At 44.2% G+C, this 19,810-nt stretch overlaps 1 protein-coding gene across 1 annotated transcript; it reads left to right on the forward strand.

The window, feature by feature from the left end:
* Positions 1–12,456: 12,456 nt before the first annotated feature.
* Positions 12,457–17,055, forward strand: LOC123440672 (glyceraldehyde-3-phosphate dehydrogenase 1, cytosolic-like). The gene is made up of 11 exons (XM_045117230.1): positions 12,457–12,986; positions 14,155–14,546; positions 14,625–14,798; positions 14,883–14,944; positions 15,035–15,134; positions 15,350–15,496; positions 15,584–15,664; positions 15,769–15,911; positions 16,271–16,363; positions 16,463–16,552; positions 16,643–17,055. Exons 1-11 carry the CDS (start codon positions 12,590–12,592, stop codon positions 16,695–16,697), a joined length of 1,734 nt encoding a protein of 577 aa, XP_044973165.1. The 5' UTR covers positions 12,457–12,589; the 3' UTR covers positions 16,698–17,055.
* Positions 17,056–19,810: the final 2,755 nt, after the last annotated feature.

Raw genomic sequence — 19,810 nt, forward strand, 5'->3', positions numbered from 1 at the left:
GGTTGATGTTTGTTGTGTACCCCTGGCAATTGTGCCAGAAATACTCCTACTACGACACGTTGGTATTCCCTCGAAGCGGAAAGGGTGATGTAGCACAGCGACGGTAAGTATTTCCCTCAGTTTGAGAACCAAGGTATCAATCCGGCGGAAGAGTATCTCACCGACCTGCACAAACACAAAAGCTTGCACCCAACGCGATGAAGGGGTTGTCGATCCCTTATAGATTGTTTGCCAAGTGAGAACTGAAAGTAACAAAGTAACAAAGCAAAGTAAAAGCGGAGTTGTAAACGATGGATGTGAATAGACCCCGGGGCCGTAGTGTTTACTAGTGGCTTCTCTCATGAAAGCAAGTAGACGGTGGGTGAACAAATTAATGCCGAGCAATTGATAGAACTGTGCAGAGTCGTGACGATATCTATGCAATGATTATTTCTATAGGCATCACGTCCGAAACAAGTAGACTGATACTTTCTGCATCTACTACTATTACTCCACACGTCGACCGCTATCCAGCATGCATCTAGTGTATTAAGTCCATAAGAACAGAGTAACGCCTTAAGCAAGATGACATGATGTAGAGGGATAATATCAAACCAATGATAAAAACCCCATCTTTTTACCCTTGATGGCAACTGCTTGATGTGTGCCTTGCTGCCCCTACTGTCACTGGGAAAGGTCACCACATGGCAGAACCCAAAACCAAGCACTTCTCCCATTGCAAGAATCATAGATCTAGTTGGCCAAACAAAACCCAAGACTCAGAGAGACTTACAAGGATATCAAATCATGCATATAAGAAATCAGCAAAGACTCAAATATATATCATAGATAATCTGATCACAAGTCCACAATTCATCGGATCTCGACAAACACACCGCCAAAGAAGATTACATCGGATAGATCTCCATGAAGATCATGGTGAACTTTGTATTGAAGATCCAAGAGAGAGAAGAAGCCATCTAGCTACTAACTACGGACCCGTAGGTCTGAGGTGAACTACTCACGAGTCATTGGAGGGGCGATGATGATGATGAAGAAGCCCTCCACCTCCAAAGTCCCCTCCGGTAGGGCGCCGGGAAGGGTCTCCAGATGAGATCTCGCGGAAACGGAAGCTTGCGGCGGCGGAAAAGTATTTTCGAGGCTCCCCTGATTTTTTGCGGAATATTTGGGAATATATAGGCACAAAACCTAGGTCAGGAGGCGGCCAGGGAAGCCACAAGCTTGCCCACCGCCGCCTCCCGCTGGTGGCGGACTGGGCCCTTGTGGGCTCCCTGGGTCCACCAGGCCTAGCCCAAAGGTTCCCTGGTCTTCTTTCGTTCGGGAAAAAATCATTTCGGGGATTTTATTCCGTTTGTTCTCCGTTCCAAAATTAGATCTGAAAAGAGTCAAAAACACGGAAAAACAGGAACTGACACTTGGCACTGAATCAATAAGTTAGTCCCCAAAAAGATATAAAAAAGGTACATAAACATACAAAGAAGACAAGATAGCAGCGTGAAACCATCAAAAATTATAGATACGTTTGAGACGTATCAGGAGTGCCACCCCTAGGGTTCCCACCCTAGGTGGTGCGGCAGCCACGGCAAGGGCGAGGGGTGGCGCACCCCTAGGTGGGCCTTAGGCCCACCAGCACCTAGGGTTTCCCCCCTCTCCACCTCCTGCGCCTTGGGATGAGTGTGGGGGGCGCACCAGCCCACCTAGGGGCTGGTTCCCTCCCGCACTTGGCCCATCTAGCCTCCCGGGGTCGTTGCCCCCTTCCGGTGGTCCTGGTGGTCCCGGTACGTTACCGGTGACGCCCGAATCACTTCCGGTGTCCGAAACCATCCGTCCTATATATCAATCTTTACCTCTGGACCATTCCGGAGCACCTCGTGACGTCTAGGATCTTATCCGGGACTCCGAACAACTTTCGATAACCTCGTATAACAATTCCCTATAACCCTAGCGTCATCGAACCTTAAGTGTGTAGACCCTACGGGTTCGGGAGACAGGCAGACATGACCGAGACACCTCTCCGGCCAATAACCATCAGCGGGGTCTGGATACCCATGGTGGCTCCCACTTTCTCCACGATGATCTCATCGGATGAACCACAATGTCAAGGATTCAATCAATCCCGTATACAATTCCCTTTGTCTGTCGGTATAGACCTTTTCCGAGATTCGATCGTCGGTATACCTATACCTTGTTCAATCTCGTTACCGGTCTCTTTACTCGTTTCATAGCACGTCATCGTGTGACTAACTCCTTAGTCACATTGAGCTCATGATGATGTTCTACTGAGTGGGCCCAGAGATACCTCTCTGTCACACGGAGTGACAAATCCCGATCTTGATTCGTAACAACCCAACAGACACTTTCAGAGGTACCCGTAGTGCACCTTTATAGTCACCCAGTTACGTTGTGACGTTTGATACACCCAAAGCACTCCTACGGTATACGGGAGTTGCACAATCTCACGGTCGAAGGAAAAGACACTTGACATTAGAAAAGCTTTAGCATACGAACAATACGATCTAGTGCTACGCTTAGGATTGGGTCTTGTCCATCACATCATTCTCTCAATGATGTGATCCCGTTATCAATGACATCTAATGCCCATGACCAGTAAACCATGATCATCTATTGACTAACGAGCTAGCCAACTAGAGGCTTGCTAGGGACACATTGTGATCTATTTATTCACACATGTATTACTGTTTCCTGTTAATACAATTATAGCATGAACAGTAGACGATTATCATGAACAAGGAAATATGATAATAACCATTTTATTATTGCCTCTAGGGCATATTTCCAACAGTCTCCCACTTGCACTAGAGTCAATAATCTAGTTACATTGTAATGTATCGAACACCCATAGCATTATGGTGTTGATCATGTTTTGCTCGTGGAAGAGGTTTAGTCAACGGGTCTACAACATTCAGATCCGTGTGTACTTTACAAATCTCTATTACTCCACTCTGGACATGGTCTTTGATGGAGTTCTAGCGGCGTTTGATGTGCTTCATCTTCCGGTGAAACCTGGGCTCCTTGGCTATGGCAATGGCCCCAGTGTTATCACAGAAGAGTGTCATTGGACCCGACGAGCTTGGAACCACTCCAAGGTCGGTGATGAGCTCCTTCATCCAAATTCCTTCATGAGCTGCTTCTGAAGCAGCTATGTACTCCGCTTCACATGTAGATGCTGCCACGACTTCTTGCTTGCTGCTGCACCAGCTCACTGCCCCACCATTCAAAACATATACGTATCCGGTCTGTGACTTAGAGTCATCCGGATCTGTGTCGAAGCTAGCGTCGACGTAACCCTTTACGACGAGCTCTTCGTCACCTCCATAAATGAGAAACATTTCCTTAGTCCTTTTCAGGTACTTAAGGATATTCTTGACCGTTGTCCAGTGTTCCATACCGGGATCACTTTGGTACCTCCCTACCAAACTTATGGCAAGGTTTATATCAGGTCTGGTACACAGCATGGCATACATAAGAGAACCTACGGCTGAAGCATAGGGGACAGAACTCATCTTCTCTCTATATGTTGCCGTGGTCGGCAGCTGAGTTTTACTCAATCTCATACCTTGCAAAACTGGCAAGAACCCTTTCTTTGAGTTTTCCATATTGAACTTCTTCAATATCTTGTCAAGGTATGTACTTTGCGAAAGACCTATGAGGCGTCTCGATCTATCTCTATAGATCTTGATGCCTAATATGTATGCAGCTTCTCCAAGGTCCTTCATTGAAAAACTCTTGTTCAAATAGGCTTTTATGCTATCCAACATCTCTATATTTTTCCCCATCAATAATATGTCATCCACATACAATATGAGGAAATCTACAGAGCTCCCACTCACTTTCTTGTACAGACAGGCTTCTCATATACAACTCTGAGATATATCACCTCATTAAAGCGAATGTTCCAACTCCGAAATGCTTGCACCAGCCCATAGGTGGAGCGCTGGAGCTTGCACACTTTGTTAGTACCCTTAGGGTCGACAAAACCTTCTGGTTGCATCATATACAACTCTTCCTTAAGGTTCCCGTTAAGGAACGCTGTTTTGACGTCCATTTGCCAAATTTCATAATCATAAAAGGCTGCAATTGCTAACATGATTCGGACTGATTTTAGCTTCGCTACGGGAGAGAAAGTCTCTTCGTAGTCAATCCCTTGAATTTGTCGAAAACCCTTTGCGACAAGTCGAGCTTTATAAACGGTTACATTACCGTTTGCATCAGTCTTCTTCTTGAAGATCCATTTATTTTCTATGGCTCGCCGGTCATCGGGCAAGTCCACCAAAGTCCATACTTTGTTCTCATACATGGATCCTATCTTGGATTTCATAGCTTCAAGCCATTTGTTGGAATCCGGGCCCGCCATCGCTTCTTCATAGTTCGAAGGTTCACCGTTGTCTAACAACATGATTTCCATTACAGGGTTGCCGTACCATTCTGGTGCGGAGCGTACCCTTGTGGACCTTCGAGGTTCAGTAGTAACTTGATCCGAAGCTTCGTGATCATTATCATTAACTTCCTCTTTAATTGGTGTAGGCGCCACAGGAACAACTTCCCGCGCTGTGCTACTATCCTATTCGAGAGGGGGTGTAATTACCTCATCAAGTTCTACCTTCCTCCCACTTACTTCTTTCGAGAGAAACTCTTTCTCTAGAAAGGATCCATTCTTGGCAACAAAGGTTTTACCTTCGGATCTAAGATAGAAGGTATACCCAATAGTTTCCTTAGGGTATCCTATGAATACACATTTCTCCGCTTTGGGTTCGAGCTTTTCTGGTTGAAGTTTCTTCACATAAGCATCGCAGCCCCAAACTTTAAGAAACGACAACTTAGGTTTCTTGCCAAACCATAATTCATACGGTGTCATCTCAACGGATTTAGACGGTGCCCTATTTAAAGTGAATGCTGCAGTTTCTAATGCGTATCCCCAAAATGATAGCGGTAAGTCGGTAAGAGACATCATAGATCGTACCATATCTAATAAAGTTCGATTACGACGTTCAGACACTCCGTTGTGTTGCGGTGTGCCAGGCGGCGTCAGTTGTGAAACGATTCCACACTTCCTTAGGTGTGTGCCAAACTCGTGACTCAAATATTCTCCTCCATGATCAGATCGTAGACACTTAATTTTTCTGCCACGTTGATTCTCGACCTCACTCTGAAATTCCTTGAACTTTTCAAACGTCTCAGATTTGTTCTTCATCAAGTAGACATACCCATACCTACTCAAATCATCGGTGAGAGTGAGAACATAACGATAGCCACCGCGAGCTTCAACGTTCATTGGACCACACACATCAGTATGTATTATTTCCAATAAGTCGGTTGCTCTCTCCATTATTCCTGAGAATGGAGTCTTAGTCATCTTGCCCATGAGGCACGGTTCGCATGTGTCAAATGATTCAAAGTCAAGAGACTCTAATAGTCCATCAGTATGGAGCTTCTTCATGCGCTTAACGCCGATATGACCAAGGCGGCAGTGCCACAAGTATGTGGGACTATCATTATCAACTTTACATCTTTTGGTACTCACACTATGAATATGCGTAACATCACGATCGAGATTCATCAAGAATAAACCATTCACCAGCGGAGCATGACCATAAAACATATCACTCATATAAATAGAACAACCATTATTCTTTGACTTAAATGCGTAGCCGTCTCGCATTAAGCAAGACCCTGATACAATATTCATGCTCAAAGCTGGTACTAAATAACAATTATTAAGGTTTAAAACTAATCCCGACGGTAGATGTAGAGGTAGCGTGCCGACGGCGATCACATCGACCTTGGAGCCATTCCCGACGCGCATCGTCACCTCATCCTTGGCCAGTCTCCGCTTATTCCACAGTTCCTGCTTTGAGTTACAAATGTGAGCAACAACACCGGTATCAAATACCCAGGAGCTACTACGAGCGCTGCTAAGGTACACATCAATAATATGTATATCACATATACCTTTAACGTTGCCGGCCTTCTTGTCCGCTAAGTATTTGGGGCAGTTCCGCTTCCAGTGACCCTTTCCCTTGCAATAGAAGCACCCAGTCTCAGGCTTGGGTCCATTCTTTTTCTTCTTCCCGGCATCTGGCTTACCGGGCGCGGCAACGGCTTTGTCGTCTTTCTTGAAGTTCTTCTTACCCTTGCCCTTCTTAAAACTAGTGGTCTTGTTGACCATCAACACTTGATGCTCTTTCTTGATCTCTACTTCTGCAGACTTGAGCATCGAGTACAACTCGGGAATGGTCTTCTCCATCCCTTGCATGTTGTAGTTCAGCACAAAACCTTTGTAGCTTGGTGGTAGAGACTGGAGGATTCTGTCAATTATAGCATCATCCGGAAGTTCGACTCCAAGTGAAGTCACACGACCGTGTAACCCAGACATTTTGAGTATGTGCTCACTGACAGAACTGTTCTCCTCCATCTTACAGCTAAAGAACTTGTCGAAGACTTCATATCTCTCGACACGGGCATGAGCTTGAAAAACTAGCTTCAGCTCTTGGAACATCTCATATGCACCGTGTTGCTCAAAACGCCTTTGGAGCCCCGTTTCTAAACTGTATAACATGCCACACCTAACCAGAGAGTAGTCATCATTCCGCGTTTGCCAGACGTTCAGAATGTCCTGGGCTGCTGCGGGAGCGGGAGGGTCACCTAGCGGCGCATCAAGGACATAAGCCTTTTTAGCTGCTTCAAGGATGAGCTTCAAGTTGCAAACCCAGTCCACATAGCTGCTACCATCATCTTTCAGCTTGTTTTTCTCTAGGAATGCATTGAAATTGAGGTTGGCGTTGGCCATCTACAATATTTGTAAAGACAACTTTTTAGACTAAGTTCATGACAATTAAGTTCATTTAATCAAATTAAGTATGAACTCCCACTTAAATCGACATCCCTCTAGTCATCTAAGTGTTACATGATCCATGTTGACTAACCCATGTCCGATCATCATGTGAGATGGACTAGTCACCATGGTGAGCAACTTCATGCAAATCGTATTCAACCATACGACTCATGTTCGACCTTTCGGTCTCTTGTATTCGAGGTCATGTCTGTACATGCTAAGCTCGTCGAGTCAACCTAGGTGTTTCGCGTGTGTAAATCTGGCTTACACCCGTTGTATGCGAACGTTAGAATCTATCACACCCGATCATCACGTGGTGCTTCGAGACAACGATCCTTCGCAACGGTGCACACTTAGGGGAATACGTTCTCAAAATTTTAAGAGGGATCATCTTATTGTGCTACCGTCGTTCTAAGCAATAAGATGAAAAACATGATAAACATCACAATGCAATCATATAGTGACATGATATGGCCATTATCATCTTTGCTCTTTCGATCTCCATCTTCAGGCATCGCATGATCATCATCGTCACCGGTGTGACACCATGATCTCCATCATCGTGTCTCCGTGAAGTCGTCACGCCAACTACTACTATCACTACTACTATAGCTAACCGTTAGCAATGAAGTAAAAGTAGTAAGCACATGGCGTTGCATCTCATACAATAAATTAAGACAACTCCTATGGCTCCTGTCGGTTGTCATACTCATCGACATGCAAGTCGTGAAACCTATTACAATAACATGATCATATCATACATTATACATGCAACATCAAAACTTTGTCTATATCACATCACATGCCAAACCCTGCAAAAACAAGTTAGACGTCCTCTAATTGTTGTTGCAAGTTTTACGTGGCTGATTTAGGTTTCTAGCAAGAACGCCTTCTTACCTACATGACAGCCACAACGATGATATGCCAAAGCTATTTACCCTTCATAAGGACCCTTTTCATTAAATCCAATCCGACTAGAGTAGGAGAGACAGACACCCGCTAGCCACCTTTATGCACGGTGTGCATGTCTGTCGGTGGAACCAGTCTCACGTAAGCGTACGTGTAAAGTCGGTCCGGGCCGCTTCATCCCACAATACCGCCGGAAAAGAATAAGACTAGTAGCGGCAAGCAAATGACAAATCATCGACGACAACCTTTTGTGTTCTACTCGTGCATAGAATCTACGCATAGAAAACCTGGCTCGAATGCCACTGTCGGGAACGTAGCATAAATTCAAAAATATTCCTACGCATATTCAGATCTTCCTATGGAGAGACCAGCAACGAGAGAGGGGTGAGTGCATCTTCATACCTTTGAAGATCGCTAAGCGTAAGCATTACTAGAACGCGGTTGATGGAGTCGTACTCGCGGCGATTCAGATCGCGGTGTGATTCCGATCTAGTGCCGAACTACGACACCTCCGCGTTCAACACACGTGCAGCTCGGTGACGTCTCCCGCACCTTGATCCAGCAAGGAGGAGGGGGAGGTTGGGGAAGATCTCCAGCAGCACGACGGCGTGGTGTCGATGGAGAGACGAGGTCTCTCGGCAGGGCTTCGCCAAGCACCGACACAGAGGAGGAGAAAGAAGAGTAGGGCTGCGCCGAGGGAGAGGGAAAACCGTGTCTCCAAAAGCCCAAAAGTGCCCACTATATATAGGAGGAGGGGAGGGGGGGTGCCAGCCCTAGGGTTCCCACCCTAGGTGGTGCGGCAGCCCCCCAGATGAGAGGTGCGGCGGCTAGGGCAAGGGGGAGGGGTGGCGCACCCCTAGGTGGGCCTTAGGCCCACCAGCGCCTAGGGTTCCCCCCCCTCTCCACCTCCTGCGCCTTGGGCTGAGTGTGGGGGGCGCACCAGCCCACCTAGGGGCTGGTTCCTTCCCACACTTGGCCCATCTAGCCTCCCGGGGTCGTTGCCCCATTTCGGTGGAGCCCCGGGGCCACCTCCGGTGGTCCCGGTATGTTACCGGTGATGCCCGAATCACTTCCGGTGTCCGAAACCATCCGTCCTATATATCAATCTTTACCTCCACACCATTCTGGAGCTCCTCGTGACGTCCGGGATCTTATCCGGTACTCCGAACAACTTTCGATAACCTCGTATAACAATTCCCTATAACCCTAGCGTCATCGAACCTTAAGTGTGTAGACCCTACGGGTTCGGGAGACAGGCAGACATAACCGAGACACCTCTCCGTCCAACAACCATCAGCGGGGTCTGGATACCCATGGTGGCTCCCACTTGCTCCACGATGCTCTCATCGGATGAACCACGATGTCAAGGATTCAATCAATCCCGTATACAATTCCCTTTGTCTGTCGGTATAGAACTTGCCCGAGATTCGATCGTCGGTATACCTATACCTTGTTCAATCAAGTTACCGGTAAGTCTCTTTACTCGTTCCGTAGCACAATATCGTGTGACTAACTCCTTAGTCACATTGAGCTCATGATTATGTTCTACCGAGTGGGCCCAGAGATACCTCTCTGTCACACGGAGTGACAAGTCCCGATCTCGATTCGTACCAACCCAACATACACTTTCAGAGGTACCCGTAGTGCACCTTTATAGTCACCCAGTTATGTTGTGACGTTTGATACACCCAAAGCACTCCTACGGTATCCGGGAGTTGCACAATCTCACGGTCGATGGAAAAGACACTTGACATTAGAAAAGCTTTACCATACGAACAATACGATCTAGTGCTACGCTTAGGATTGGGTCTTGTCCATCACATCATTCTCTCAATGATGTGATCCCCTTATCAATGCCATCTAATGCCCATGACTAGGAAACCATGATCATCTATTGACTAACGAGCTAGCCAACTAGAGGCTTGCTAGGGACACATTGTGATCTATTTATTCACACATGTATTAATGTTTCCTGTTAATACAATTATAGCATGAACAATAGACGATTATCATGAACAAGGAAATATGATAATAACCATTTTATTATTGCCTCTAGGGCATATTTCCAACAATTTCGATTGTCGATGTTGGTCGCTTCCTCTTCTACTCTCGTGCATTATACCAAGTTATATATTGCGAGAAGAAGAAGAAGCGGGAAATGAGTCCCACGATAATAGTCGGGATTCTTCCTCTGATATTTCGACCATTGGTGTTGGTCACTTCCTCTCCCTCTCCCGCGCATTATACCAAGGTATATATCATGATAAGAGGAAGAGGAAACGATCCCCATGACAACAGTCTAGATTACTCCATCAAGAACAGACATGAAAGTCACACAAGGAGCTCCGACAGACTGAAAGTGTCCTAATAAGCATAAGTCAATTAACATTACATTGGTGTAAAAATGGCTTATGGTTTGCTGGAATGTCATCTCATTCTTGTTCTACCAAATCACGGTTCCTACTTTGTAGCACAAGTCATGCCAAAATTTCGACATGACTGTTTCTAAAAAAGGACATATCGAGTCCGTGAAATTTGGCGGAACGGAAATGAATCAACATTCCGGAAAAACATAGGCCACTCGGAGGTGTTCCCTGCAATGACATGCACACATTTCCAAATAGACCTAATTTTTTTATTAAAAAGATCTAGACCTAATTTTTATACTAAAAATTTGTAGACCTAATTTTTTTACTACAAATTTCTAGACCTATTTTTTTACCTTTTCTTATATTAATGAATTCCTAGGAAATTTGATACCTAAAATTGTCTATTCTATATAAAAAACCTACATTCTACAAGCAAGTTCTACCGATTCATTGGATATTCCACAAACAAAAAACCTACATTCTACAAGAATGGAGGGAGGAGGGAGGGAGGGAAGTGGAGGGAGGAGGGAGGAGGGAAATGGAGGGAGGAGGGAGGAAGGGAAGTGGAAGGACGAGGGAGGATCTACCTCGGTTGGGCGGTGACGACGACTGGCGTGGGACGGCAGCGGGCACGGGACGCCAGAGGGCGCGGAGGGCAGAGGACATGAGACACTGGCGAGCGCTAACGACAGTGGGCGACGACGCAGGATAAGGTAGGAGTGGGAGTTGTGAAGGAGAGTGATGAGAGGGAGAGTTGGGCGGCCACATGAAGACGATAAGATGGGCGAGCAGTAGCACTGGTGCAGGAAATGCAGTACCGCTATTGCTTTTAGCAGTAGCCCGACTTTAGAAAACTCATTGCTGCTAACTGAGGCCCACCAGGTGACACAGTGCATCGGTACTTGCAGCGCGCCTTCTCGAGACGTGCTACTACTAAACTGTTTAGCAGTAGCACGTTTATTTGTAGCGCGTTGCTACTCTACATTGTCGGGTGTGGGCATTTGGAAAAGGGTACGAGTAGCTCATTTTTTTAAAGCCCGCTACTGCTAAGCTATTTAGCAGTAGCACGTTTATTTGTAGCGCGTTGCTACTCTACATTGTCGGGTGTGGGCATTTGGGGAAGTGTACGAGTAGCTCATTTTTTTAAAGCCCGCTACTGCTAAGCTATTTAGCAGTAGCACGTTTATTTGTAGCGCGTTGCTACTCTACATTGTCGGGTGTGGGCATTTGGGGAAGTGTACGAGTAGCTCATTTTTTTAAAGCCTGCTACTGCTAAGCTATTTAGCAGTAGCACGTTTATTTGTAGCGCGTTGCTACTCTACATTGTCGGGTGTGGGCATTTGGGGAAGTGTACGAGTAGCTCATTTTTTTAAAGCCCGCTACTGCTAAGCTATTTAGCAGTAGCGAGTTTTGTTTACACGCGCTACTGCTACTTAGCAGTAGCGAGTTGTTTTAACCCGCGCTACTGTTAAACCTTCACCTATAGGCTTTTTCCTAATAGTGCTAAAATATGATCTTAGGTTGTTATCATGATCAAGATAAATTTGCTAGAACTAATTCCCATTTAGAGCACAATCCTTCATGTTTTCAGTCATAGTGTTGTCCCCTAGCTTAATCTTTCTTAATCCACTCTTGTAAGCTGTCAATCCTGGAACATATCAGTAAGCACTTTCTTAATCCACTCTTGTAAGCTGTCAATCCTGGAACATATCAGTAAGCACGGACGGACATATGAACAAGAAAATAAAGAGCGTGACTGCACGAACGGATAAATAAGGAACACGTCTGATCATTTATCGGACGCGTCCGCGAATGTTTGAGGGCTTAAATTTGCAAGTCGTGGGTGAAGATGCTCTAACCACCTCACCATCCCAACCTTATGTGATTTATTGCATCTTCTTCATTCTTTTATTTTCACGTCCTTTTCATTATTGTATTTCTATTTCTATTTTTTTCTTTTTTCTATTTTGTTTAGAACAGTTTTTTTGTTTCTTTTGCTAAATTGAATGATGTTTAAAAAAAGTCAATTAAATAAATGCCATTTGAATTCTGGTGATTCTGAGAAATGTCACGGCAATTTCCAAACTTTGAAAAATGTCATTGTAAATTTTGTAAACTCAAACTCAAACGCACGAACGCATCCTCTAACAAATACGGAGTACAATTCTGGACATTTCGTCGAACACAAGGACGGAACCAACCCGTTCCAGTGAAATGAAACCATGACATTCCGTTTCACTTCGTTTCCGAACCAAACACACCCTTAGTTGGTGTTGGTGTTTAAAAGAGGGAGGAGGGCCCCCTCAAACTCAAACGCATCCCGCCCGCAAACGCAACTGACAGCCGTAACCACCGTAACAGAATCTCTTTCTTCCTCTGCAAGCTCTCCTCTCGCCGCTCCGCCGCGCCGGACTCCCACGCCGCCTCCCCCTCGACGGGGTCTGCAGCCACCGCCACGATGCCGCTCGACGCAGCCTTCTCCGCGCCCGAGACCACCGGGTCTGGTTCCGGTGCCCCCGTCGGCGCCTCCTCCTCGACGGGTCCCGCCAACTCCGTGGCCCCGCACGCCGCCTCCTCCTCCTCCGCGCTCGAGCCTACGGCCTGCGCGGCGCTGTTCGCCGGTTCCGCCTCTTCCTCCGCGGCCGCGCTCGATTCTACCACCACCTGCACGGCGGTCTTCGCCGGTCCCACCTCCTCCGCCGCGACCGCGCTCGAGTCTACCACCTGCACGACGCTCCTCGCCGGCTCCTCCGCCACGAGCACGGCTTCATCCTCCCTCGACTCCGCGACATCCCCGGGGACGGTGCTGGCCACGCCCAACGCCGCCTTGCTCCGGTTCATTCCGCCTGGCTCAGGTACTACTCTCCCCGTCCCGTGTGCCACGCCTTTTCTTCTTGGAATCACCACGCACGCGCGTCCTGTTGCTAATCAACGAGTGATTCACAGTTGCTGTTAGTTTTGCTTCTGCAATTTCAATGCTGTCAATTTTCTATTCCGTTTGGTGGATCAGCCAATTGCTTACAAATCCAGCAGGCACGAATGCTTAGTTTTACAGATTTGTTTGACCGACTTCCTGAAATCTAGCTCCGTGTCTGTTTCTTGGATGTTGATGAGTCCCGTTCGAAGTAAGAGAGTTTTGCTATGTTGAACTTCACCATGTTCCTTGATGAATGCGTTAGAAGTAGAACATGATCTGTTGCATTTGTGGCTAATGGAAGAATTAATTCTTTTCTGATTTGTCAATCACCTTGATCATTCCAGGAACCCTTTTTGAACCCTTTTTATCTGAATCCCAGGAAGAAGTAGATGAACCTGGTTTCTTTATCAGGCATGCTGTCTTATTAAATAAGGGGGGAATTGATGTCTGGATAGCTGTTTTCTTTTGTGAAGTCAGCGTGTGTTGATCAAGTCCCCCTCTGTCAATGAGTTATTGATTCCCGTTAGAAATAAGAGAAAGTTTTGCTATGTCGAGCTGTGCCTGCTGTTTGGAAATAAGCTTATTGTTTCTTGCATAGAACTTCGTCATCTTTCTTTGATGAATGCATTAGAAAATGTCCTGTCGGATCAGGTGACATTATTGTCAGGGTTCGATAAGTAGTGCTTAATGGATGAATGAACTAAGTGCATTAGATTGAGTCCATTGACATGATTCTAATCACTTAATTCTTTCCTCAAGGTTACTGTCAACATTTTTTGTTTTGTCAATTTGCTAGTTAGCTGCTGTATAACTTGATCATGGAAAGTCAATGGTCAATTCGAGCGAAGAATTCTTAATTATACTAATGTTGTGGAATTAATATCCATTCTCCCAATCATGACCTGTGGTTCTGGGATAGATTTCTTTTTGAACGATCCCAGGAAGAAGATAAGCTTAGTTTCTTGCTTTCTTATAAAGGCATGGTGTCTTCTTAAATCAGGGGATAAATTGACTCCTCGACTGCTGTGGTAACCAGTCAGAAAATAATAGTGTTTAATTCTTGCATTATGGTTAACTGACTCTCTGCTGGAATTGGTGTACATCAGCATTTGGGGACGTCCTGGACCCCTATGCCGTGTGCCCAGCTGACACGGTGTTCCCAGCGGTCCTGAGCTGCCCTGTGGCACCTTCGGTGCAGGCGCAGCTCCCCGACAAAGATGCACCAGTGGACACGAGCCCGGTGTACGTCAAGGGGGATCCGTTTGCCAAGACGATGTACCAGGATAGTGAAGTCGGGCCAAGGAAGCGGAGCCGCGATGAGGAGGATATTGCACCTGCGGCAGAGCTCAACGAGGTCATCAAGAACGTGACAGAAACTGTTTTTGACGAGCAGCATAGGAGTTTTGAGTACATGGACAGGGACTGGCTTACAAAGGGTGAATATGAGACGTTGGAGTTCCGAAGCAAGGCTCACCCACCTCAGTTCAAGGAAGTCAAGGTAATTTTCTGCTGGTCTCTTATTTCATCATCTTCGTCTCCTCTTACTGCTGTCAAATTCGTCCGTGCATCTTTGCAGAAATCAAAGCATGGCAAACTTAAGCTCGGACCCCGACCTGGTAAAGCAACCAAACCGAGGGTTGGGATCAATGGTTTCGGACGGACCGGGAGACTTGTGGCCAGGCTTATTTTGCACAGCAAGAACATGGAACTAGTCGTCGTCAACGACCCTTTTCTGAGCATAGATGACATTGTATGCCACCTTTATGTTTTCGTTCATAATTGAGTTACTATATTTGTTGTTTGACTTACTGTGCATCAATTGGTGGATTTGCAGACTAGATCCCTTGAGGACATGCCTCCTGGTTTATTCCCTCCCACCAAAGTTCTAGATATTTCGTATGAATCTCCATTTTGTCACTAAATTCAGTAACATTTACAGGCCACCATTTCAAGTACTAAGCCCTAATACGTCATTTCCAATCTTAGTGAGCGTGAGAAAATACCCTGGGGCAATCTCGGCGCGGACTACATCGTGGAGAGCACTGGAATATTCACTGACACGGATACTGCCAGCTCTCACTTGATGGTATATACCACTGGGTTTTTTGTTAACTCGAAAGCTATGTATTTTGCTGTTTGGCATTATCGAAACAGTAAACCAGTAATAGTAGGGGATGTTTCTTTTCTCAGGTTTTTAATGGGTTTAATAATCTCGAAGTTCGCAGATGTACATTTCCTATCTGCATCTCGAAGTAAAGAAACATGCATTTGTAGTGAGCTTTTTGTTGGCTTGTGTGCTAGGGTGGCGCCAAGAAGGTTATCATCTGTGCTCTGAGCAATGAAGCTCCCACATTTGTTTATGGTGTCAACGAAAATACGTACACACCAGATATTGGCATCATCTCAATTGCTGATACCGCTACAATTTGTCTTGCTCTGCTCACCAAGGTTTACTAGTTTCATCCTCTGTTTAGCTGCTAGCTCTTCGCCTCAATTTGGTTTGTATAGTTGCTGATGACTTTGAATTATTTTCAGATCCTCCACACTACATTTGGCATCAGAGAGTGCCGTGTGACTATAACCGGATCATCCTGTAGCGCTGCAGAAATCAGCAGGGTAACAATCCATCTAGTATTTATGTGTTATCATCGTCTTAAAAAAACTGATATTACAGTAGCTGTTCAGCAGACGTCCTGATTGTTACAATTGGTAAACTGCAGGCACTCAGTTCCGCTATTCCTGATTTAGTCGGTAGGTTTGTTGTGAATGTGTGCTCTGATCCTCAGGTGAAACTGTCTTGTGTGGAAATGGCCGTTAGGCTTGATGAGTGTGCTGACTATGAGATGATCAAGGATTCTGTCAGGTAAGTTCAATGCTCAGTTGGCAGTCTAGTGAGTTTTCCTGGTCTGTTATCGAGTCATAACTGTGAATCCTCACCTGGAACTGCTATTTTCAACAAAGGATGGACATATTTCTCGAAATTTGGTAATTTCGTGTACCCCTGGTAATGATGTGCAATTCAGCCGATCTGCTAGTATCTTTGTTCCCAAGTACATTTATTACTGAAATCATAAATGTCTACTGGAACTGGTATTTTCGACAAAGGATCGGCATGTTTTTTGAAACTTTGGTAATTCCATTTACCCAATTGTAAGCAGAACTGCAAACATCTTTGCTTCAAAGTGAATTATTTACTGAAATGTGTGTTGATGTACTTTACAGGAAAGAGTCTTCTTCAGAGAAACTTCACTGTGTACTAGCTAACCTGGAGGGAGGAGTGGGGCTCAAGGCCACAGATTATTTAGGAGATTGCAGGTAATTGTATCATGTAGTCACCATGTATATATCATCATGTGCTGACGTGGTTTGGAGGCATTCATTCATCAGTTGCATGGATGGCCTTGACAAACGCAGGTCGTGCTTCTTTGATGCCGACGCTGGAGGTATGCTGGGGGACGGTTCCTTCCAGCTCTTTGCATGGTTCAACCACCAGCGCAGCTACGGGTAATTATCTTTTATCATCAATCACGCACACGCAGATTCTTCAGAGGAAAACACCCCGTTCTATAACTTCTTGTGTACCTTGTGTTACAGCCAGCGCTGCACTGACATGATTCTACACATGGCGAAGAAGCCTAGAGTTGATTGAGGAAGAGCTTCTACGATAGAAATGGGAAAGAGTTTAGAAAACATGGCCCTCTGCTCCCCTTGTTACACCTTGTACATACTGCTATGTTCCTCTGCTTGTACTGATGAGGCAAATGCTTATCAGTGTTGAGTACATGGGATCAGGTCATGCCATAGGTTGCCTGTTACTTTTGCAAATATTGAGTGGAAGTCAGCAATGTGGCTGACTGTTTGTATGAAATACAGATGCTAATGCTACCATTGCCGTGTAGTGTCTTTTTAAATTCTTCCTCGTGAACTACATTGGCTATTGGTAGGGTGCTGATGGTTAAGGTGAAGGCAATGTACAGTTTTGTTCATGTGCCAATAAGTTCTGTTCATTTGCCTTGTTTTTGAAATTCGTACAAATTAAGACCGAATGTACAAATGTTGGGAACTTGGTCGTCTTCTCATCTGCCATGCAATTTTGAAAGTTATCGCAACTCATCTTCAAACTCAGCCGAAACAATGAAAGTTTATTTATCTGGAAACTTGCCAATTTTCTTGAAACCTGATAGCAACCCACATAATAATCATTATATTATACCTTTGAATAAACTAGCAAAGTGGATTATGCAAATGCGCAGGCAGTAGTTTTTTAAGTGAATTCCATATTTTTTTTTGTTCAACTACTTATATATAGTGAGGTTACATACATTTTATAATCTTGTTAGATTTTTTATTATTCATTATTATTGTTGTTGTTATTGTTATTGCTATTATTACTACACAATTTTTTTATCACATGACTTGTATTTAAAATCGACCAGATCCCAAAGAATCAATATTAATGCAAATTTAATATTTCGAGCCCATTATGCAAATTTAACATTTCGAGCCCATTAATCTAGATTCTACGTGATGTTTAACACAAGAAAAAGGACTAGTAATATACTGTTTCCAACTTACTGATTCTGATATAGCTATACCAAAGAGAATCCAGGCATGGCAAGATAGGCACACTCCTGTTATTTAACATCCACACCTTGTTCAACATTTAGATATCATTGACAGTCGAAAATGAAGTAATTTTCTCTTAACATGACCATCAGTTTAATTGATGTATGTGTTAGTGTCACTCACAAGCGTGAACCCATCAGTTCAATTGATGTATGTGTTGGTTTCACTCACAAGTGAGAACCCATATAACCAAATTGACACATTTGCATGCTATGACGCTACCTATGTAGGCATCTGTATATTTACAATTCAAATGGTTAAAACCTCACAAATCGTATTCAAATTATATTATTGCCTGTTAAAGCATTTCAACACATTAGCAAATCAGAGTACCAATGCAACGTGCAATACTTCAGCTCCATCACATCCACCAGCAATGTTTATGCCTAGCATGAAACTTCAACTGATAATAGTGCCTAGGAAGAAGCAAATGGATGATGGAAGGCAGCAGTAAGTCTATACAGTTGAGCTGACAAACGTGACTTGAGGAAAATAAATCACTTTTTATCGATGAATAACTTGCAATATAAAAATAAACTACATCTGTAAATGCGGAAAAGATTCCTGAAAGCAGCATACTTAGATACTTCACAATGAAAGAACTGCATCTATTTTATAGATGCACGGAATGTTCTGAAAGCAATTTTCTTAGATACTTCATAGCAAAAGGACTACATCTCTTGTAAATGCAAGGAATTTCTAAAAGCAGCATACTTAGATACTTCATAATGAAAGAACTGCATCTATTTTATAGATGCACGGAATGTTCTGAAAGCAATTTTCTTAGATACTTCATAGCAAAAGCACTACATCTCTTGTAAATGCAAGGAATTTCTGAAAGCAGCTTACTCAGCTACTTCATATTGATAGAATTTAGCTGGTGTTGAAGTGTATATGTGGATTGTCTAGCTTTTTTCATGAGCTCGGACTTTTGGTTGCGTTGGCTAGTGCATGAAGCTTAACATGATATCGGAGCTAAAGTCCTGAGTTCGAGTCCTGTCTTTCGCAATTTATCTAAAAATTGTTGCTGCCCCCTTTTTGTCCACGTATAGACCTTTTGAGCCATACCTCTGACATCTAATAGGGGATGTTGAAGTGTATATGAACCAATACATGGTGATTTATCTCATGTAAACTCGCCCCTCATCATATCAAGCATACAAAATTAGTAAAACACACCTAAACTAATTAACTTTAGAAACAAAAGGGTTTCGAGTATGTTGTTTTAAATATATGGAGTCTGATTAGTGCCAAGAGATTGGTGTGCTACATATCTCTTGTTCACTTGCAGGAGGTTCTTCAACAAGTTACGATTTTTTTATGAAGGCATGGATTCAACGCATCATCATCATCATCATCATCATTGAGTTTTAAAAAAGATTTGAAATTCCAAAGATGCCAATTAAGTTACCAATTAAGAATTTGAATCCATATTTTTACTCATTTGATATTTCATTTGGATCTCCCAACAATGAACACAACTAATGATAGCATATGGAAAATATAGCCATAAATTTAGTTTGTCTATCTAGCAAAGGGACACTTGTTGATTAAGCTTAATTGTTAGTGACTTAAGAAGCACAACTAGCCATGAAGAAAAAAAAATTGGATGGGTTACTGCTACAATAGAAATACCAAGTATGAATAATTACCTGGTGAATAAAATCCTGTGAAAAGATGGTAGTTAGTGATGTAACATATTTCATGAAGTATCTTGGACTGCATTGACCTAAATTGGACCATATAGAAATTACAACTGTTACGATGATTGGCTATTTTAGGGACCGTTCATCCACTCCGATCAAACGGTGAAGAAATAGGAGTTACAAGGAGTTACGAGACTAAAATTACATGAAAGTACAAATAACGATGGGACCATTACAAAATTAAGGTGAGGCTAGTTATTCTCCAAAAGGGCAGATCTGTCATTTCGCCTGCAATCTTAGGCCGATATATGTCTTTTTTTTAATGTGATACATGTCTTTTTTTTGAATATGGGCTGAGAGTCAGCGTTTGAGCCGGGTAAGGCAGTTATTGGACGCTGATATTGGAGGATATGGGAGTGGACCAGGAGGATATTTAGGACGGGCTGCAGTTATTAGGGCATGGCCAACGGTATGCCCCATACCGCTGCCC

Source organism: Hordeum vulgare, chromosome 3H (genome assembly GCF_904849725.1).
Source record: "Hordeum vulgare subsp. vulgare chromosome 3H, MorexV3_pseudomolecules_assembly, whole genome shotgun sequence".
Classification (NCBI taxonomy): domain Eukaryota; kingdom Viridiplantae; phylum Streptophyta; class Magnoliopsida; order Poales; family Poaceae; genus Hordeum; species Hordeum vulgare.